Raw genomic sequence first — 24187 nt, 5'->3', positions numbered from 1 at the left:
GATATGCATTTATTTAAATTTTAATCTCAATTTTATAAAAATCCATATTTATGTATATTATATATATGTAGGAAAAGTTTAATGGACTCAAAGGAAATACTTAAAAACATAAATAATATATTAATATACTACTATCAGAGTGTGTTAAAGTCAGAAAAATTCTGACTCTACCAGGTCATTTCAATCACCATCAGGGATTTACATTTCATGTTGAAGGACAAACTTAATTGTAAATTTATACTAAAATGTTAGCTATAGGCTGAGATTCAGTCTCTGTGCAGAGAATTGTTATCTTTGCTGTGATTAGTTATCTATTTTATAATCACAGTTTCCATCCTTAACCATGGACAATTCAGATCAGTTGAGAAACTGAAGAGAGTCCTGTCTTATAACACCCCTACCAGAAAAATCACCAATGGGTTAGTTTTGGTAGCTGAAGTTTTATGAAGATTGGCAAAGAGCTAGTATGAAATAATCTTATCTTCTCCCCCTTTACATCTATAAACAAAACAATTTAGGCATCTTTTACACTCTGTTGAAGGAAGTGAACAATTGGAATCCTAGGGCTGGAGCATGCCTGTGAGATACCCAGTGTTCTCTTCTTTCTCCAAATGGAGCAATGCAAGAAAACTAACAGGAAAACAGCCATGTAAAAAAGTGGAATCTGAGAGTTGCAGTGGGCTTTTGAAGTGCTCTTATCCAACTTCCTACCCAAAGTGAGAATTCTTAAATCCAGTGGAGGGGTCTTTACATCCGCTGGGAAACCCCCTATATTTGTAGACACAGGTTTCCTCATTCTGTAAAATAGTAACAACTTGAGGATAATTGTGGGCATGTTGTGCATTCATGCTTTCTAAGAACTTAGTGCAGTAGCTTGGCATGTGTTGGTTATTATTACCTTTGCAAGGTCTCACATTCCTTTCTAGGACTTTTCTTATTGGATGACAAATCTGTTTACTGAGCCAAAAAAACAGTTCCTGGAACTATGCAGAATAAGTCTAATCCACCATCTACATTAACAGTCCTTCAAATACTTGAAGACAGCTTTCATGAATTTAATAACTGCTTTCTGTGTTTTTTTTTAATTTCAAGAATAGAACACAGTAGACCATAAAAATGAGCCATTATCAGTCTTCCTTTGGATTTTCTGTGTAAATGTTGTTTAACATTTAAATGGTGCTGATTATAATTTGAGATATTAACAGTTAGATATGCCATTGCATCCCTCTGTTATTGTTTGTAAAGGAGGTTAAACACTATATTAACTTCTGAGTAGTGATTTATTGTTGCTTTTGTTAGAGAAAAATAAAAACAGTAAAATAATATAATTTGATATTGCCTTTGAGAATTTTCAGTTTGCAGAGGTCTTTATTTCCTACTCAATTTTATTTTTTAAAAAGCATACATGTAGTGTAAATACAGCATCACATAAATGCTAAGTTGTTCTTTGCTTCCTGGTGTAAGCTGTTGTGTAATATTGCTCAGTAACCATTAAGCAGCTGCTCTGTCTCAGAGATGCTCATATTTCCTTTGGTAGATGAAGGGAATTTACTGTATGAATGTCTCCAAATTGCTTTAAGATCTTTGGCCTCTGTGTCAGCTATTTAGATTCACAGTGGTCTATGTAACACATGAAAACCATGTTTTTAGAAGGCCCCAGAAGCCTGGAGGTTACACATGGGGTTGTGTTAACAGCAAGCACCTGCATTTTGCTGAGTGTTACCCTCTGTATTGTATAGCAGGGCTTCTGACCCCCTGCACGATCCTCTCCAGTTATTTTGCCAGAGTCCTTAAGTACTCTCTCGTATGCTTGTGAGCAAGGACTATTAGCTGGCCAAGTACCGTGTCATCCACTGTTTCTTTTCTTTAGCCCGCCTCATCTTGGGTAATGTCTGTCCATTGTAAAGGCTGTGCTGCGTGCAAAGATGCATGAAGGGGGCAGCCATCTGCTTCAGGTGCTTCTCCCAGGCTACCCAGCCGCCTGATTCCCACCCACCCCCCTCCTATAAGGTCATTGTCACCACTTAGCCTTGGGAGCCCTCCTTTTACTGAAGTCTCGCTGTGCTCCACACAGGAGTGGAGCCCAGTGGGACCTACGGTGTTGCGTTTTGGCTAGTGGGTGCGAAAGCAGTTCTGACATATTTTCAGTGTCTTTCATAGTTTTAGTAAAATCTTTCAGTTTTTCTTGTAGATCCAAATTCCTTAGAACTTGGGGAATTGGGGGTAGGGAGTGGAGAAGCACCCTCAGCATTCTGAGTTGCCTTCCCTTTTCTATGAGATGGTCATTGCATTTGTCTGTGTGTGACTGCCTTGCTGTCTTCCTGCTGGTAGTATTACCTTGAGGTGGCTCTTCCCTCCCTTAGGATTCGGCTCGTGACAGGACCCCACATCACTCCATCTTAATGGGCATGACTTAGAAGCAAATGGAGTCCTAGCTACTCATTGGAGTGATAAGGAAATGAACTTCAGATAATATCCATGTATTGAATTGTTATTAAGTATTACACATGGAATAATTTATATAAATGAAATGTTCACTATTCATTCACTCATTCATCGATTTATAAATATTTGTGAACTATTTGAACCCCTCTAGTCCCTTGGTAGTTATTTTGTACTACATGCCTAAAGTTGTACATTAATTACACAACAAAGTCAGAGATATAATCTGACTGTAATCATTATGCTTTCCCATTTTGCCCAAAAGCTTAAATAAACTCCTCGGCAAACAAGTTCCAGAAAATAACAAGGGTCAGTAGAGTTATCCTTCGATCTTAAGCTATCTTTATCTTCATTGTTATAAAATTATGAAGGTGTTCATTTGTGACCATGTTTCAAAAAGCTGAACTTTACATTTGTTTTGCAAGCGTTTCGTAGTTACTGTAATGTGGGCGATGAGTTAGTTGTTAAAGGAGATATAGAGATGAACAAAACCCAGTCACTCCCCCAAATAAGAAGAAACACAAGGCTTGAAAACAGTTATCTTGGTAAACTTGAATGTGCAAAGTGATATAAAGTAAGAACAAACTAGGTGCTATGTGAATACAGAAGAAAGAGATTATTTCTAGGTGGCACAGGAGTTGGGAGGGGAGGGTGGAAAAGCAGATTATGGAGCAGATGGTGGTTGAGCTGGACATTGAAGGCTGCGAGGTGAGCCTGTGGAAAGAGGGCCCTTCTGATCAGAGGCAGCTACGTTAGAAAGATACGAGGGCAGGCCTTTACAGAGTACGGTTGGGGAAGGACAAATAATCTTGTCTGATTGGTTAAGCACACAGGCTGTAGTCATGATAAATAAGTTCTCTGTATTTAATGTATTTGTCATATATAAAATGTTATGTTTACCACATGTAAAATAAAGTATAATCTGTAAAATAAAGTATAATCTATTATGCTTAAAACAACAAAAGCAATAGAAATCTTTGTATACAATGATAACCTATCAAAATTAAAAACATAATAGATGTTTATGTAACACATGTCTCCAGCCACACAAAGGGAGTCAATGTCCTTTTTATGTCTCAGTGGCTTTTAGCACTTTGTACAATGTTGTCTACCTGGAAATTTCTCAATAATCACTGAAATGAATTCAACCTGGTGAAAAATTAATTGCTGAAGAAGTAGGCGTTTCTTAAAATAGAGCTGCATCAAGTGGGGACACTTTGTTATTATCCTCTTAAAAATGTATATCTTTTTCAGAGCAGTGACTTAACATGAGACCTGAGTTTTATCACCAACTGAGATCTCATAATTTCTTCTCATTCTTTTGCTATTTCTAAAGAAGGTAGATGGATGGATATAAAACAGTGTTCAGACATACGCAGCACCCCTGTTTATTCACAGCAGTGAGGCATATATGCTAATTGAATGACTTTCTGTCTTTTCATGCTGTGTATGGTTAAAAAGTGGGCTGGTAGCTTTCTTTCTGGTAAAATTTCTAAATGATGATTTACAAATAACTTGAGAGTGTCTGGAATTCAGTGTGCATATTTCAGTGTATGGGTGATTGCTGACTCCATAGGCCAATCCTAACTTACTGGTAACATTTACTCAGCGCCTACTCTGGGTTTTATATTTTTATCTCACTTATTATTTGTAACAACGGTGTAAGGTAGGTAATTTTATTATCTCTAATATATAAATGAGGACTCTGAAGTACAAAGAGTCTAAATGTTCCAGGACTATTATTATTATTAATTTAGAATTATTAATTATTATGATTAATTATTCCAGGATGCCACACTGGCAAACTGTAGTCAGGAGTCAAACCCCAGCTCTTTGACTTGAGTGAGCCATGTTGCTAAAACACCCAGACCTCTCTCATCCCTGCCCCAAATCTAATCTCTTGGTCAGCCCTGAAGCTTTATGGAACATCCAATCAAATTGCCGGTTCTTGGAATTTAGAGTTTTTTCCTGGAAGCATTTTAATTCTGAGGATTTTCACACTCTTATTCTCTCCCTGGGGCAGCAGAGAGTAGCCATATCCCTCCTACCTAAGGTGTTCCCTCCCTCCTTACCCTCACTACACTTCCTTCTTCTGGATGAGGACCTGGGGATAGGACTGGTGGCCCCATCTGCAGTCCTGGAAAGAGTTAGACCAGCTAGCAAGCATGTCTGACTTACTCAGGCTCCTGACCCGTGGCCCACGGCTACTGTGGGCCCTGGACCTGGAGGTCACGGAAGGGTCAGGAGGCATTCCTGGAGGTCTGGCTTCACCACATTCGCCAGAAAAAGGATCCAGTTCTTGACATGAAGGGAGTCCCAGGGAGTGGCAGCAAGGGTGAGAAAGCAGTGAAATCATGTGAGGTATATTAATGGTGCACAGAAATAGGTCTGTGTAAAGTATTTGCTGTATGTACGGGTTCTGCTTTTGTGTGATCCATGACGGGAACAAGGGTGGGAGTGCTGGTAACAGCAACTCACTTTTTAATCGGGGAAGGATTTGTGAAAGAACAGTGGTTTCAAGAGATCTTTGGAGTAATTCCAACAAGGTGCTAATTGTGGCTGTGGTTTTCCTTTTTCTTTATTTCTCTTTTTTTTTTTAATGGATGGACTTTAGTCTACCAGGTGCTACCAATCTGAGGGCCTCTGAACCTTCATTCCCTATGCGTGGGCAGTGGCAAATAAAACCATACCAATTGCCCTGTACCATTGGAAAGTTAAAAAATTTTCCTGAGAGATTATTTAGCTTCTAAAGGTTAAACGTTTGTTTAAACGGACCCAGTTTGCATTTTACAAGAGTTTTGCTTTTACAGTTCTTCGTTGTAAGCATACTTGGGTTTTGTTCTAACCTTTGGTTTAAAACACTTAAACAAATTCTAGTGTTTAATCATTTATTTGCTTCCTGCTTATGTTGATCTCTTTCATCTTGATGTTTATTTTCAGGATACCTTGAGGATAGTTTTGTAAAATCTGGAGTCTTCAATGTATCAGAACTTGTGAGGGTATCCAGAAGTAAGTAAACTCTTTTCTTATTATTTAACTATACAGTATGATTTAAAGTATTTTATATTTGAACCTTAAATACAGTATGAAGAGAACTGTGTATTAGGAGAATTTGAGTTTTTAAATCTCTGACCTTTTGATGAAATCAGAAGTGAACATATTTTGTCTGGTTTTCTAAAATATTTGCATTTAAATCAACACTTTCTGTAGCACAAAAACAATTTGCGGTTTGTTCTGCTTGCTGTGTTATCGGTATTCGTTTAATTCACTGTTCACTCTGTGACCATAGATGGTCATTTATATCAAAGGAAGTGTGATTAATTAAATGTACTCAGTGTTGTTATGATAACCCACATAAGTTTCCTGTAGATAAGTGCTTTTTCATTTTGCTAACATTTTGGTGAGGGCTTGGAGATGTACAGGATATACACACTAACATGCAGAGTGTAGAGGGATGCAGAAATTAACTTTGCAGATTGTAGCTGGATATAGATAGAAAGCATTGTTATCCAAAACAATGTCCAATTGTTTCCATTGGGCACCTCACCTGAGACACCATTCTTGACAGGCTGGGTGAGAATTTTCTCGAGTAAGTTCACCTGGCCAACTAACTAAGCAAGGGGGACGTTTCCTTGATCAACTCTTTTAGTTATTACTGGTGTGTGCAAATATATGTAAGATGCAGTTCTTATCTCATTGATTATGCTGAAGGGGGTGACTCATTTCTACTTGCTCTCTTCTCTGATTTAGCTTATTTATGTAACTTTGCAGGGTGTATTTTCACCTGACATTTTGATAGAGAGTGTCACAGTTTGGAATGATTTATTCAGATGATGTAGGGGCACTCTGGAGCCTGTTTAAGTTGTGTTTTTCACTTGGGTCAAATTCAGAGGTCATGAACAAGAATTATGATGATCCAAAAAGAACAAACAAGAATGAGTTACTAAGGGTAAGTATAGGTAGTGCTTTAGCATGGCGTTGAGTGAAGTAATCTCCAAGGTAGTAGGTGACTTTGTCTTTGGAACTGTAGTTTCTCAAAGAGTTCAGATTTCTGAAGTGGCTAGTGCAAACAGCCTGTATTTCAGAGAGTTCTGTACATGAGCATTTAAGACTTTAGTAGCATCCTTTCTGACGTAATTCTGCAGCGGATAAATGTATGCCCCAAAGACTTCTGCCCTGGGTCTGTTGACTTGGGGGCAGTGTAGGAGACCAAATTAATATCCTGTATGCCTGTACCTATAGGGTTCATATTTGCTGAGCAAGAGGATTCTGATGGTCTACTTCATTTACTTCATTCACCAAGGCGATGAGCCTTGTTTGTTTTTCCTGATCAATATGTGTTGTGCAAAGGCCTCTGATATTTGAACTTTTTTATGTTTATTTTTAATTTGGAAAGGAACATGCCTGACTTACTTACTACTACTTTATGGCATCATGTAAGGAAGGGGGTATTTAAAGATGTGTGTATGTGTGTGTGTGTGTGTTTCCCCATACTGCTCTTTGGCAGAGAGGTTATGCTGCTACAGTTATGAGACATTATGAAATTATTTGTTTAAATTTGTACTTTTCTCAGTTTTATGATATATTTTCACCCTTCTTATGAGAAGGACAGTAGAGTCGTCTGTCAGAAAATATTACTAGTTCCTCATTATAGGTAACATTATGCTAGATGCTGTAGGAGAGCCACATGAGAACTTTTAAAAGCCCAGATTGATATTTTGAGAAATCTGAATTTGAAACATAAAAATAGATTTAAAAATACCTTTTTAGGGACTTTCCTGGTGGTCCAGTGGTGGAGAATTCACCTTCCAAAGCGGGAGGTGCAGGTTCGATCCCTGGTTTGGGAGCTAAGATCCAATATGCCTTGTGGCCAAAAAACCAGAACATAAAACAGAAGAAATATTGTAACAAATTCAATAAAGACTTTAAAAATGGTCCACATCAAAAAAATCTTAAAAAAAAACCCTTTCTATAATAGTTCAGAAATGAGGCAAATTTAACATATACCATTCATTCTTTCTTGATTCATATTGTCATCTCCTAGAGGTTTTTAAGTTATCTGTTATAACAAACATTACTAATTTGTAATTAGTAGATTAATTATCTGTATTCATTCATTAGTTACTTTATTCAGCAAACTTGTATTTTCTACTGCATATGTAAATAGGTGTCTCTGAAATGCTTGAGAAGTTATTCTCCTAAGTGTTTTAATATATCCACATTATAATCTTATTTACACAATTGAACTTCATTGTTTATGAAATAAGGGTTTGCTAAGTAAACATCAACTTCAGCACAACCCTTACGCTGTATATCACAAATTCTGACTTCTTGAGGGTTTACGGTATGTTAATGGTTTCTGTCCTCTGGGGTTTTACTCTCACATGACCCTCTAATGTGCATGTTGACTTTAGCTAATGAAGCTGTTCAGTTTTAGGATAGTGATCTTTCTGGTGAATGATATTATCACCATCTTAAAAGTTGATTTAGGATCAGCTTTTGGAGTGAGGAGAACAATAAGAGAGATTAAGGGTTGGCCTCTAACCCTTGGAGTCTGAGGTTCTTCTGAGCTTGGTTTCTAAGAGGGTATTGGCAGCCTCTTAAACATGATTTGCAGCCTTCGGGCCCCTTGCTGCTCTCTGGGAGAGGTGCTAACACTGGTCTTTGCGTCTGATGTAAGTTTTTCCAGAGGCTTTTAAACAGGCACATCTGCCTGGGACTTGCTGTTCTCATGCACTTTGTCATTAGATAAATTTTGTGCCTGTGTGCTGTTTTAGAATCTGGCCATGTTCGCTATTAATCTACTTTAATTTCCGTAATCTCCCATTTAGTGTAAAAATGCACACTAAATTTTACGGTGCTCGTGTGTAAATCCGTAGACAAGGTGTTTTTGTTCTTGTTTCGCTTAAGCCATGACTAAAGCTTGATTTTCCGTCTTGTACCCCACCCCCGCAGTTTTATTGAGATTTAGTTGACATGTAGCACTGTATAATTTTAAGGTGTGTAGCATAATGACTTGACTGACGTATGTTGTGAAATGCCACAGTAAGTTTAGTCAACATCCATCATCTCATACAGATACGAAAAAGAGAGAAAACGTTATTTCCTTGTGTTGAGAACTCTTAGGATCTACTCTCTTAACAGCTTTCCTGTATATCCTACAGCGGTGTTCATTGTAGTCCTCATGTTGTACATTACATCCCCAATACCTATTTATTTTATAACTAGAAGTTTGTACGTTTTGACCACCTTCCTCCAATTCTCCCTCCCCCCCACAACACCCACCTCTGATAACCTTTTCTTTGAGTTTGGTCTTTTGTATGTTTGTTTGTTTAGATTCCACTATTGCCTTCTTGATACTTCGGAAGAATCCTTCTGGAACAAAACTTAGAAAAAAACAAAATTTCCGAAGATTTTTAATTATCATTTTCCTATAAATTATACCTAGTATGCATACGGTCAAGCAATCTGTGTTGACTATCAAGCCATATGTTTATTAAATAGAAACTACAAATCTTTGCCTAAATATTGCATGAGCTTAATAAATTGCAAATAGTTGATATAAGATATAACCTGAAAGTTTCCCGTTGGTAACTCAGTTCTTTGAATTGTATCCATCACTGCTGTTGGAAGCCAAACAGATTGCTTACGTTCACTGAGCCCCTCAAATGCCTCCTTCCAGCACATACTCTGCTTTCCAATGTCACATAGAACATGGTTCTAATAATAAACTTTAAAGCATGTGGTTACTGTGGGATTTCTTACCTTGCATTTTTTTTTAACCTCTGGTGTACCTCAAGCCACAACAAGCAGCTACTTTTTAACTGTCCAAAGAACTCGAGCCATTAGGCATAGTTGCACATTGAACACTAATATTTTCTGTGTAAAATGAGACTGAAGCGTATTATATAATACGAACAACCTAACAGAGGCAGAAACTCCAGAGTGTTAGAGCTGAGACTAATCTCGTATGTACTGATTAATTTTTAATGGGGAGAGATAATCGTTGTGTATTCCTTGATTGTTTCTCTCCAAAGCATGCACCTCCTAATCATATTTTCTTTAAAAATACTTTGTTAGTCTCAGCCTGCCTGAGATATTGAAGTACGATTCAACTGATAGTGAACACATTTCACATGTTTATTAAAACTTCTGAGTAAGAAAAATTCCTTGAAAATCGGCTGTCCCTTTGGAATTTTTTACTCAACGTGTGGTTAGTTTGGAGAGAGGGGAAGGTTAAGTAGACTTTGTGTTCTTAGCGTGAATTTCAAGGGCTCCAGAATTTTCCCGCCCCACATAGGATACACTTTCTCTCATCAGAGATCTTGAAGGCCTGATAAAAACAGGTGAAAAAATAGAAACTATTCTTAAGCATTGTCCTTTGACACCAACCTGGCTGGCCTCCATCTTGTATGTCATCTCTGCCCATGACCTTGCTCCTGTAGTAATTGCTGTTTAGAGTAAGCTCCCTTTACTACCTTACTCATCTTCCAAAGCCCTGGGCCAGCTGTGACTTTTCCACAGATTTCTTGGACCATTCAAGCTTGTATCAGATTCTTCTTTCCTTGAAATCCTATAGCATTTATTGATCATGTCATTCATTTGGAAGTTTCATTATAAAACGCATTATGCTTATATCTCTGTGTTTTTCATGAGTATTTTGTTTACCCAACCTGTTGCCCAGTATGTCTTATTAAGCACGGGAACTACCTTAGACTATTTTGGGTCCCTTGCAGCACCTGCCAGTAATGGGCACAATATCTTTTTTTTTTCACAATATCTTATTGAATGAACAAACCTTCAGCAAATAGGTTCATTTGTACCAGTTCACCAGCTTTGCATGGGTTTTTGAACTGTTTCATCTTTGCTGAACACTCTAGGTTGCCAGGGAAGAATTTCAGGGAAGAAAGCAAGGAAAGAAGGGAATTCACATTTGTTGAATATCCATTATACACTAGGCATGATGCTGAACTTTTATCACTCCTTACCTCACCTCATCCTCAAAATAATCGTATGTTATTCTAATTTTCATTTAATTCTAATTTTATTCTAATTTTCATTTTACAGTTAAGGAAACTGAGGCACATAGCCAATAAGTGGCAGAGGGAGTTAAAACTAAAAGGCTGTCTATCTCCCAAGATCCTACTCGTTCTAACACAACATGCTGTCTGACAGATTTATTCAAGATGTCTAGAAACCAATTTTAAAAATTTGAAAAGATGTAATCCATTGTACAACAACCAATATTACATTAAAAATTTCAGTTCTTAACACATCAACAAACTCAAAAAGACTTCTTGATTTATAAAATAATACCTTAAAGTATAAAACTCCATGAGTATATTTTAAATGACTTATGAAATTGGGCATACAAACTTTTTTAAAAACAAAACATAGCTGTTGAGTAAAACCGTACTCACCATTCATATATGAAACCTGAATATGTATTTTGGAAAAAGAATCTTGACTTTTATTTCATATTTGTCAATTTTACTTATATACCTGTCCTAATACAAGAATTATTTTTATATCAAATAATTATAAATATGATTTCTAATGCATTCTAACATTAATGTTAACATTATTATAAAATAATAATCGCCTCTTGTGAAACTATTCTAATTCGATTTATTTAACAATAATTTGGTTTTTGAGATCTGACTTAGTACAGAGTGCCTTGCTTGGTGCTGAGCGATAGGCAACATGTATTGTTCCCTGTGGCGCATCTAGAGACTAGTGAGGTGACAGGTGTAGTGACGACTAACACAAAGGACTGAGTGAAGAAGCTTGGGCAGTGGGAGTGGGAGAAGGGGTAACCAGTGATGATAGCGTGCCTTAAGTTTCCACACTTGAACATTGGCATCGTGAGGATGTTTGTAAGTCTTAACCAGTGAAAGGCTGGTATTAGATTCTTAAGGTAAAGAGAGTTCCCCTCCTCCTTGCCCAGAGGCATGGAAAATATTAGATTATTACATTTGAATAGAGATGACAACAGTAAATGGCATTCCCAATGTTTGTTGGTGTTGTTGTTTCATTCCTCAGCACCCATAACCCAGGGAACTGGAGTCAACTTCCCAATTGGAGAAATCCCAAGCCAACCATACTATCATGACATGAACTCGGGGGTCAATCTTCAGAGGTCGCTGTCTTCTCCACCAAGCAGGTAACTGAAAGAGGAGCTGCTTTTGTTCTCAGTCTATATGCAAATAGGTAAATAAGTAGACGTGCAGATAGATAGGTACGCAGGTAAAGAGAAGGGGGAAATAAAGCAAAGAGTTCAAGATTTTTGCTGAATTTACACAAAGTTTTAATCTTTCCTGGTTAAATTTATTTTGAAATTTGAAAGTTAAATTGTTGTTCAAAGCATTTTAAAAAGGCTTTTTGGGGAGACAAGGGAACTATGAAAATGTATTAATATTTTTATCCCCTTATATGAAGTATTATAACTCTATAAGTAATTCTTCTGGTGACTTTAAAAATGGTATTGCCATAGCAAAGATCCCTGGTTTAGGATTGATTCATCCAACTTTTACCCTAATACCATGTCCAAGCTGGGGATAATGAAACATGAAAAATAAAATGTGTCATTTACTTAACCTTAAAAGGCCTTATTCTAGGCAACAGGTTTGCCAAGTTCTTCAGTTAGTTGATGTTCTTTGAATAATTTAGTTAACTCTCAGTTACCAGTGAAAGTATTACCTGCTCTGAGATTTGGCCTAACCAGCCTTTGTTGGGGAACAGCTACAGTGAGGTGACTTTGCCTTTTAGTTCTCTGCTGACATTCTCATATTTCTCTCTTGACCTTCTGATTGTAACTTTCGGTCCCACAGGAGTTTAAAAAGAGATCTCCTATTTAAGTGAGGGAAAATTAACTTGGCAAGTTGTAGTACATGGGATTTCATATGTTCCCCTATTGTTGAATGATAGAAGAGGGCTGAGTGAATAAGACAAATATTATAGCTTTATTGGGTTTTTTTGAGTTGAATCTTCAATATAGGAAGAGCAATCTCATTTCCATGGCATTAAATATACCCACGATCAGATAGAAGATCATACGTGAGTTCCAGAGCAGAACATATATTTCACAGTATCAACTGTTAAAAAATTTAAAAATCTGGATAACTATATTCCTATGCTATTCTCAAAAACAAAAATTAACTGCATTTGAATTAATTGTGGGGCTATGCACATTTGTTTGTTTATTAACTAAGTTCAATTTGATGCCATTTATGGTCAAACTATATTTTCATATAGTTAGATTGCATAGCAAGATAATAGGGTTTATTATCATTAAAACTGTGATATGGTGAAGTGTTAAAAATGCTTTAGTTTTTCTAAATTTAAAATGCGAATAGTAATTTTTTATTTTGTCTGGTGGATTGGTATGCTGTCAACACAGATCTTTCCTCATGATCATTCAGTATCAGGTACTACGTCATTCAAATAAAAAAGGTTTAAAAAAATTTCTCTATTATTTCCTTATGAAAGTCTTTTCTCCCTCATTTCAAGTTTTCCATACATATTTACTGCTCATTTACAGATGGGAGAATTAGATTAAAGGAGGCTTAAAAAATACATTCTAACTTTGGATACCCTACAAAGAAACTATTTACTCTCACTGTGGTTTAGCATGGATAGAAATTGCCATCTTCTGCATCATGTTGATACTCCGGGAGTTGTGAGCCAAATATTAATCACAAATGTATCTATGAATATACCCAGACATGCACATGCTTCCAGGATTTGGAAACAGTGTAGTAGAAAGAGCACAGTCTCAGAAGTCAGAAGTCTTTACTTTGTGTCAGACTGCTTCCATTAACATGCCCTGGGCAATTGATTTTCTCCAAATTTGTCTTCCCACTTGTAAGAAAATGGAGGATTGGTTTATGTGTATGGCTTCTAAAGTGAATTACAACTCTGAAATCCTATGACATTAGGTTTATTATCACTGTATAAAGTTCATTCAGAAGATATCATTTTTAGTTTTTATTTCCATAGGTGTGAATAAGATTTTTTTTTAATTTAAGGAAAAAATATCCATTTCTATGCTCATAACTTACTGTTTAATAAGGTATTGGTGAAGTTGTTTGAAAGCAGTATATCAAGCAATATGGCATGTGGCATAGAATAGCTTTTTAATCTCTGTTCTAAATATTCACTTTTCTTAGTAATTGAGATAAAACTATGTTTTCTTTATTAAAATATATTATAATGCTTTGAAAGTTATTTTGGTTTGAATTTGGCAATGGCCTATTTTTCATGGTTGATCTTAAGAATAAAGGATCAATAACCTAAGTTTTTAGGAAAAAAATCTAAAAACAATAAATGCTGGAAAGGGTGTGGTGAAAAGGGAACCCTCCTACACTGTTGGTGGGAATGTAAATTGATACAACCACTATGGAAAACAGTATGGAGGTTCCTTAAAAAACTAAAAATAGAACTACCATATGACCCAGCAATCCCACTACTGGGCATATACCCTGAGAAAACCATAATTCAAAAAGAGACATGTACCACAATGTTCATTGCAGCACTATTTACAATAGCCAGGACACGGAACCAAGCTAAATGTCCATCGACAGATGAATGGATAAAGAAGATGTGGCACATATATACAATGGAATATTACTCAGCCATAAAAAGAAACGAAATTGAGTTATTTGTAGTGAGATGGATGGACCTAGAGTCTGTCTTACAGAGTGAAGTAAGTCAGAAAGAGAAAAGCAAATACCATGTGCTAACACATATATATGGAATCTAAAAAAAAAAAACAAAATGGTTCTGATGAACCTAGTTGCAGGGCAGGAATAAAGATGTAGACAGAGAATGGACTTGAGGACACGGGGTAGGAGGGGGAAGCTGGGGCAAAGTGAGAGTAGCATTGATGTATATGCACTACCGAATGTAAAATAGTTAGCTAGTGGGAAGCAGCAGCATGATCTCCCTCTGCTTTGCGATGACCTAGAGAGGTGGGATAGGGAGGATGGGAGGGAGGCCCATAAGGGAGGGGATATGGGGACATATGTATGCATATGGCTGATTCACTTTGTTGTACAATAGAAACTAACACAGTACTGTGAAGCAACTATACTCCAATAAAGATCTATTTTAAAAAAAGGATATATGAAATAGTTTGTAATCAGTAAAGTACTATAAAATTTTTAATATTATTAAATATAGGGTTGTTACTAATAATTACTATTTTATAAGTGTCTTCTAAATGCCAGCCACTAAATGCATGAGCTTTACTTTTGAGCTTTACTTTTAATAACTCATGTAATCCTCTCAACTACTCCCCTTTTTATTATTTCTATTTTACAGGTGATTAAACTGAGTTTAGGAAGGTTAAGGAGTTTACTTATCTTTGAATTGACATGAAGGGACTACATTTTTAATGGCAAGTGCCGTACCAACGAACGTTATTCATATTGATAATAATTATGAGTCAGGTACAATCGACAACAATTTTTAAATTAGTATACCTATCACATTAAGAATTCACTTTTTAGTACTGAAAATAGTGTTCTACTACTGGAAATATATTTCAACATGTAAATATAATAAACACATTTGTTAGACAGGTACAGTTCTGATATATTATAGTAAATGTTACATACAACTAGAAATGTCTGCTACTCCTATTGATGTCTTAAATACTCACCATTATTTCAAAGTGGTTCTGAGATACTGTTACTTGTGTTTGCGGAAATTTCCACAGTAAGAATATTCTCAGATTATGTATTTTCAGATGCTACACATCTTTCTGGAAATCCCATTAACATTCACTCTTGTCATATTTTAACAGCAAAAGACCCAAAACTATATCCATAGATGAAAATATGGAACCAAGTCCTACAGGAGACTTTTATCCCTCTCCGAATTCACCAGCTGCTGGAAGTCGAACATGGCATGAAAGAGATCAAGGTGAGTAATAAGGCGTTGCCTCTAGGAACAGTAGAGTAAAATGTCAGCTCCTTTCACAAATTTCATTTAGTCAAAATTTCATAATTGAATCAATATGGATTATATTTTTTTCATGAAATGATTGCAATAAAATTATTTTTAAGGTCATGTACTAGTCAAATCTTGTTAAAGTGAAGTTACAAAATTCCCATATTTTTATGTGTTTATTAAACTTTTTTTTTAGACAAAATGATCTTTTAGAACCCTCAATGTGTGTGTGACTGATGACGACCAGGCTACATTAGTTGGCTGGATTGTAGCAGAAGCACAAGTTCTGATTCAGTCAAATCAATCCGCTCCTCTTAATGGGGTATTTTAAGGAGGAGCCAGGCTTTAAGCGGTTCGCAGGTACTAGTTACTGAAAGTTCCCATTTAAAGGAAGCCATACTTCCTTTCCGAAGTAGGTACAACATGAACAATAAATAAGTGTAATGTAAGACACTTGGTGTCTGAGTCAATCTAGTTATTCTATCTAGATAAAACTATAACCCAGTTCTAGGACAGCTCTAGGGAAAAATATAACTTTAAGAAATAGGTATTATTTGGCTCTCTGAATTCATACTTTGCTCTTTTTCATTCTTAAAATCTATTGGATTAAATATACTTCATCCGACATACTCATGCCTTTTTGCCACAGAAGGAGATTATTAAACATGGAAACAAAGATTAGCTAACAATTTTTGTTGGTATGTATGCAAATATGACATATCAGCAGCACAAAATGTATTTGAAAATTCTTTTAGATAAAATTCTCCATTTTATTAAAAATGTAAAAAAAAAAAAAAATAGAGCTCATTCTCAATGTTTTTTAGCCCATGACTTGGGCGTGTGTCTCTGAGGCTTGAGGAGCTGCATGTCCAGTAATCTCAGGAGACCAAATAGCTCTGAAGCTTAGCAGTTAAAGCCAAAGTTCAGGACTCCTTTTCTGCTGCTCCATGTTTTCCTACCGAGTGCCATAGCATTTAAAGAAGGGTGAAACATCTTCATGGAGGCATTGACATTGAGTCAGGTGGGTCTCCTTTAGCATGCTGAGATTTTTAACTAGTAAAGAAGGGGACAGCGTGGGCACAGACAAAAGCACAGGCAAGCATTGAGGTGGGGAAGTAAATTTCTGAATGGCCATGTATGAGCCCTGTGGTGGGAGGCTGTGTGTGTGGATGGAAATAAAGGGAGATCGTTTTAAGGAAGGATTTGAAAATCAGCTGGAGAGTTTGGGCTCTGAGATCTCACTCCACCTCCCAAATCTATTCTTTAGACAGAACCATCTTTTAAAACATAATAATGTCATATCACCCCCCTACTTCAGTCACGTCCTGCTTCTCTTAGGAGAAGCTCAGAATTCCTTCCTATGATCCACGGACCTTTATCTTGTCCTCTGGCCTCTTGACCACTGCTCCAGCCTCAGCAGGGGCCGTCTGCTTCCTTCTTGCCCTTGAGCCTACTGCTTTGTTTAGATTTGGAAATGCAATACCGAAGACCTTCATATAAGCCATGCCCTCTGGAGGGCTCCTCTTCTGTCTCTTCGTCTGGCAAATTCTTGGTCAGTTTTCAGGTCCGAGCCTAAATTGAGGAATTTCAATCTAAATCAGGTCTTTACCTCTTGACACCTTGTATTGTTCCTTCATTGTGCTTATAATATAGTTCCGTATTTGTTTATGGGATTAATTGTCTAAATCTGTCTATACTATGAGGGCAGGGACTTTATCTGTTTGGCTACTGTGTAACCAGCGCCTGGGAACCATGCACAACACTTAGTGCTTAGTAGGGGCAAATAAATATTTGTTGGCTACATGAACCATTGATAGGCAGAACACCAGTTTCATTAGCAAAGGCAGGAAATAACAGGGACTTAACCAGACTTGCAGAAGTAAGAATAAAAACAAAACCCTCAACCCTTTATATTTTATTGCTTGTTTTACTGACATTGTCAGCTTTTTCTAAACAAAGCCATATTTTCCTCATCAGAAAATTGTTCTGGAAAAGATTCTAATGGTAATAACATTAACATTGTGAATGTGTGGCAATGGATGTGTTGTGCAGAAGTGTAGGTGTTCTTTATTATAGAGAGTGTCACTCTGTAAGAATTGATTCCTCTTTCAGCCTATTGAATAAAGCCAATCTCAAATCGTATTATAAAACATTTTTGAAAAGTAGAAGGGAAACTGTCATTCTTTCTTTTTGTAAAATTGTTGTATTGTCTTGGTGATTTTCTTTTGTCAAGATGACTGTAATTATTGGAGAAGTCTGTAAAGGAATATTAAGAGTAAGAAAGAATGATCCATTTTCATGTGTGCTTAAAAAAAATAGTCTGTCACTTGAATTCTGAAGACTGAAGATTTTGTAACGTGCACAGTAAGCCCTTGTGGGAAGCAGACTTCAACTACAATGAAAACATGAGGGCAGGACAGTACTATCTTTATAAATTTGCTAAGCCAAATGCAGTCCTTCTGTTTGATGAAAATTGCTTTCTTTAAACCTGCAAAGTAAAATGCCCTGGTTGTTCTTGTCCATCTTCAAATGTTCTTCAGACATACTTGCCTGTCATGAAGGGAGTTTTCTAAAGGGCATATTGAGTACCACTCGATACTGTAATAGCTTTAGTACATGTCTAAAAATCCCTGCGCTAATTGTATGCAATAACTACTTACTGGTTGCTTAAAATATATTTGTGCTTATAATTGGCAGAAATGTTTAAAATTCACTGTGAATTATTTCCTGGGTCTGCCTTAGTTATTTGTGTTAACTTTGCATTAACATCTACTTTTACCGTAACCCTTAACAAAACTGAGCGAAATGTGCGAATCCAAAATAACAAAATTACGGAGAGTATGTGGCATTCCACCTTCCCTTATAATCTGAACCACAAACCTAAACCTTTGAGATTTATTCCAAGTAGGCAAAAATAAAGAATATAGTGTAACTAAATGATTATACTCATTTCATTTAAAAAATTAGGCAACATTTTAATACAAAATCTAGATTCATGCAGTGACAAATATTCCTGTATTTTAATAATTTAATGAAAAAAGTGTTTTTATTTTAGCATACTATAGACATAATTATATCTTTATGGCTTTTCAAAGCACAAAAAAGTTACAATTTCCTAGACATAAAAGAGTTGTAATTTTAATTTTGTAGAATATAGACATGAACATTTTCAAACTGAACACTGCTTAATAGGGTAAAACATTTCATAGGAATCTTTATAATTTGCTTAAATTTCTTCTGATAAATAGTGATAGAAATTAAATTTGTTAGAATCTACATTACATAATGTTTATGTTTTAACTTTTTATTCTTTGATACATAAAGGAAGAAAAAGAAAACTGGGCCAGTAACAAAGGGATATACAGCAGCTGTTACATTCTTTCCTAGATTCTAGAATATTTTTTTCTTGCTTAGTCTCTTTGATGAATTCCCTAGTCTTAAACCTCATGACTGGTTCTACCTCTATTGAAAACTTTGTTTTTTGGATACTGCTTTCCATCATTTTAATGGTTAAATGAATAGAACCAGGATAGCTTATCAATTTGCATGTTGAAAATTTCTTTTATTATTCTAATACTTACCCCACAAAGTATTCCATCTGAGAGCTTGTCTACCTTAAATTTTTTCCCACCTGAGCCAGTTCACAGACTAAATTCCTCATTGATATAATTCTCTTGAAATCATTACAGTAGTCCTTTGTAACTTCTGATGTAAGAGGAAAAATAGAGGCAGGTCTTGGTTTTTCCTCAAAGTTACTTTCTTGGGACTAAAGCTTGTAGTATTTTTGTGGCTGGAAATTTAACAGACTAGTAATTGGTATGCTTGAACATTTGAAACAATTCTTTGTTAGTATCACTTTGTCTCTGCCATTCTAATAGTCCCCGAGCCATCTAAGCTTGAATATAAAACTCCTAAAATGCTATTTAATAGACGTTTAGTGATATGGTAAATATATTTGTAATATACAGCTGGGCTTTCTAAATGGAAAATTTAACAGCTTCTTAGTCTAATGAGTATTTAAACAACTTGTAATCTTAGATAAAATGTAAATTCAGAAAGACTTTTAATGCAGTAAAATTTTATTAGTTCCTACACATTTAGAATTGCGATAATTGAACTAAATTAACATTTATCAAATGCCTATTATTTGCCAGGACTTTTTCTAGGCATTGGGCACATAAATATGAATAAATTAAATTTCTAGCCCATGACCTGCTGAACAGAAATATAAATTTTTATTATTTATGAAAAAAGTTTCTTCACAGAAAATAAATAATGTAAATCAGGTTATGAGGGGACTGTCTCCATGCCCAACTTACTTTTAAGCATTATGAGAAATAAATCTTTACACAAAAATCAATAAATTGGTATGTTAGCAAAAACTAGCACTACTTAGAGGTGTATTTGGAATGTAATTACAATTTTAAGAGTAGTTTAAAAATTTATACTGGACTCTCAAATAGGCAATATTTAGGCATCGCATTCTGGTTGCTATAGGTACCAGAAAAAAGCACTATTTAAAAAAAATTACAGTTCTGTCGTACAAATAAGTCTTCAGCTAGTTTTTCTGAAGTTTTGATATATTTCCAAGCCCTAGAGATTTATTTGTGATAAATTTGCAAATGTTCTCATTAGTAATAGAGTCTTATATGTTGTGCTCAATTTTAATTTGAACTTTATAGAGTTCTGTAAGGATATGGTATTAAATAAATAATGAATTAAGCCAAAGGGCTCAAGGGAACACTGGGGGCTAAAGAGTAATAATGCCAGCTTAGTATCATGCATTTAATCAAGTATAGGAAATAAATAACAGTCAGTAGAGTGTGGTGACACTGATAGAACCGGACTCAGAGACCAGCCTTTCGTAAGTTAAAAAATGCTAGATACAAGAGCATTCAACCAAGTTTGGAAATTTTTATTTAAACAAAAATTTAAACTTTTTTATTCATAAGTGAGTTTGTAGAATATTTAATATACTACTGTGTGCTGTGAATGTGAATATCCATGAGTGGATATTGACTGAATATGTATTAAGTTTGCGACTTCAGAACCTTTTTTCCCCCATCTAAGAATCTATAGGGAGATTTAATCCTACATTCAGACTTTGGAAAGCAGTGCTCTGTCCCAAACTACAGTCTGACAAATGATAAACTCTCAAGGTTTTTCTAGCTGTAGAAGTTGGGTGAATGAGCAGCTTTCACAAATAGTTGAGTAACTACTGACATTAAATGAAGTCCCAGAAAATGGCAAGAAAACAGCTTGGTAATCTCCTGGAAGAATGTTTAAGCTCCCTTTGGGGACCAGATAGAACACCAGCAGTTCCTTACATTCCTAGAGTTTGTATCACAAGGATTAAATATCAAATGTTCAAATATCAAATTTTGAACCAGACAGAATCAAAGATACAAGCGCTTTTGATGGATACATGTGAAGAGATGGCTTGAATTTAATGTTTAAGTACAATTAAGTTTTTTTGTTTAGCTTATTATTAAAAAATATATCAAAAATCAAGAACTTACAGTTCTTACAGAACTTGCAATGACTCTCCATATATTATGTTATCGGAGGCAAACTCTGGGGATGCCTTCATCGTAGTGTATTTCGTTCTCTTCGGCTACACTGCTGTAGTTGAAAAATCACATTATGAACATCTTTCAAACAGAAAGGAAGACACTACATTGTTGGTGAAGGCTTTCATCAGAATTCCTTACCTTGCCTACTAATTAACAGATGTATGTGTTCTAATCAGGAAGAGCATTTTGGATGGGACGCAACCTGTGTACATGGCTAGAAGGGACAATACTACTTACTAGGGGAAAGTGATACTCATATTTCTGTCCTCTGGAGGCTTAATGATTTGAAAATACAGCATTTTGTAGAAAAACCATCGTGGATAATTAGTTTGAAAAAAATAACAACTTGCTGTGTGACACTGGCTCTCTAGATTGGTAGAACACAGTCTAAATTAGGAAAGTGGAAAATCCATGGGAGACAGTGTGCTTCGTTATCATAGTGTACCATGAAAAGTTTCTTAGTGTGGTAAAAGGTTTTATTTCACATCCATTTACACATTAATTTCCTATTTAAGTTTATTTTGAAGTAATTTGGAAAGCCAGTTTCTTTCGAGTTATTATACCACCAATATCATATACAATGAAGTTGTATTTTTCAGGGATAGAACACAGATTATTAGAAGCCTTAGGGGAGACATAGTTCAAGCTCCTTATCTGACAGATAAGCAATCTAAGTATCAGAGAGGCTGTCTCATCCATAGCGTCCAGATAATTAAGAGCAGAGCCTAGGTCTTCTTTTTCAAAGCCTGATATATATATTTTTGTATTTTTCTGTTATCCTGCAACCCACCTAGGGGAAGCAATATATAAACTTACCTACATAGGGAGAAATGGACTAGGAGAATTTGAACACTGCTTAACAAGTCTTGGCAGGCGGACAGTTCTAGGGAGCTTCATGGAAGATTCTGTTAGACCTTGTAGAACTAGAATAAGTGTAGAGGTGAATTTATGAGTTTTCAGGTCTGGAAGAATTGTCAAAACAAAATTTTAAGATGGTAAAATTGTGTATCTTCTTTTTTAAAAAATCAACCTCTTAATATTTGTGCCATGATTAAGTTTTTGAACTAAAAAAAAGGGAGACATGAGTGCTTTTGATGGATAAATGTGGAGAAGAGCTGGTTTGGATGGAATGTTTAAGCACGATATTTAAAGTTTTAAAAAGCTTTTTGTTATAGAGAATGTCAAAAATAGAAAGAATCATAAAGTGAACTTCCATGTACCATTTTTTAGCTTTAACTGTTATCAATATTTTGCCCATCTTGTTTTATTCAGTATCTTCCAGTTTTTTAAGTATTTTAAGGTAAATCCCAGATAATGTGTCATTTTACTTATAAATACTTAAGTTTCTAATAGACAATGATTATCATTTTTAATACAACTCAATACCATTATTAATTTAACAAATATAACAATAATTCCTTAATATATACTGTATAACCCATGTGCAAATTCCCCAGAATATCGTATAGGTTGTTTTGTTTAAATGAAGGTCCCAAACAGATCCAATACCATATTTGTATTTTCAACTTGTCTTTAACCTATAATAGTTCTATTAACTATTTTTATATTTACTCACTTTTGTATATCATTTATTTGTTGAATAAACCACATAAATTTAAATCTTTTCGTTCAACAAATACATTCAAATTGAGGAAAACCAGACCCTCCTTCCATTTGTGGCTACCATCTATTGAGCACTTACTCCCTTCCAGGATTGTGCTAAGACTTTACATATATTTTTCTTTTCAATCCTATTTAAAAACAAACAAACGTTTTACAGCTCATTAAGCTCATCACTACAGTGGTTAAGAAATTTGACATAGATACACAGATAACTAGCATTGATAGAATGGGAGCCCTTGTCTCTTCCACTCCAGAATCCACGCTCATTATTACTGTATATACTGCCTTCCAAAGAAGTCATTGTCATGCTATGTTCATGGTTTTGCAAACTAGTTACAAAACCTCTATGACAGTTTTTTTTTCCTAACACATATGAAACTTTACTACAAATAAATACATATAATAGCAGAAGGGTTCACAGACTCCAGGAATTCATGAGTGCAGTTCTTGGGCTGGACTCAGGTTAAGAATCTCTTTTCCTTTAAATAGTAAGATGTTAATAAATAATCCTAAAGTCTAGAATGTCTTTAGTTGAGGTGTGTGATATACATTCAGTTTAAATTGAGCTATGTGTGTCAAAATATAAAAATTATATATTTATTGCTGTATATATTTTTTTCTTTTCTATTCTAATTTTTTGCCATATGCCTAGAGCACTATAATGGTGATCAGGAAACTATCGATATAAATAGTGGTATGGCCTTAGAACACTTAATGTCAGTAAACTGAGTTTTCTCATCTGTGAGATAAAGTTGGATAGTAAGGTTCCTTTGTGTTCTAATGTTCTGGATTTTAAATTAATTGAAGTCAGAGTATTTATAGATCTTTAATACTTGAGTCTTTGAGCTTTCATTAACATGAATCTTTTTGAAGACTCTGAACATTTTCGATTTCCTGAATTATTTTTTAGATGTTTATTTTAAATGCTCTTGTTGAATAACTTGATAATTGGCTGTTTAGGTGCTTGGAGGCATCATATGTTTTGCCTTATACCTGAGGAATGTGCAGTTCTTACAAATACAAGCCCTGTCCTGCACCATTCTGGTACAACAAATGATTGAGAGAGATTGAGTTATTATAACAGAACATTGTTATGGGATCTGTGTCTCCTACTTTGAAAATAAATGACTCAGCCAGACGGCAACATTTATATTTTCTCTAAATGACTAGGGATATAGCAATAGGAGACCATTATCCTGTGACAATATTCTGTTTCATTGACATTATCTCACAAATGTAATTGGTCCATTACCAAATAGAGGTTTTGTTACTGATCAATTTCACGTGATTTCTAAAACCATTAAGATAATAAATATGCCATCATAGTAATTTCATTGACAGGATGTTCTTTTTTTCTTCATTTACATTTGTTAAAGGAGAAATATAGATTTAGACTGAACTTAAAAACTACAACTTATACCAGTTTTGACTACTTTTCCATTAAAAGAAACGGAATATTGTGCAGAGTAATCATATTTGCATTGAGCTGCCAAAGTGACGACCTTAAAATTTTTTCATGATTTTTTTTGTCTGCTACACTAAACCACATCAAATCATAATTGTTCCTAAGCAATTAGTTTACTACCTAAGTTTAATGA

General features: G+C 35.3%; 1 protein-coding gene across 11 annotated transcripts in view; it reads left to right on the top strand.

Annotated features, from left to right (window-relative positions):
- NFIB (nuclear factor I B) overlaps window positions 1–24187 on the top strand; it is a 235529-nt gene that overhangs the window by 158510 nt on the left and 52832 nt on the right. For all 11 annotated transcript variants that reach the window (XM_060155077.1, XM_060155082.1, XM_060155079.1 and 8 more), the window contains 3 exons: window positions 5383–5451; window positions 11485–11605; window positions 15248–15366. In XM_060155077.1, coding sequence (XP_060011060.1) covers window positions 5383–5451; window positions 11485–11605; window positions 15248–15366 — 309 coding nt within the window. The remainder of the gene's footprint in view (window positions 1–5382; window positions 5452–11484; window positions 11606–15247; window positions 15367–24187) is intronic.

The sequence above is a fragment of the Lagenorhynchus albirostris genome, chromosome 7, assembly GCF_949774975.1.
Source record: "Lagenorhynchus albirostris chromosome 7, mLagAlb1.1, whole genome shotgun sequence".
NCBI lineage: Eukaryota > Metazoa > Chordata > Mammalia > Artiodactyla > Delphinidae > Lagenorhynchus > Lagenorhynchus albirostris.
The sequence above is the reverse complement of the archived record's forward strand: the minus strand, read 5'-3'. Positions and strand labels throughout refer to the sequence as shown.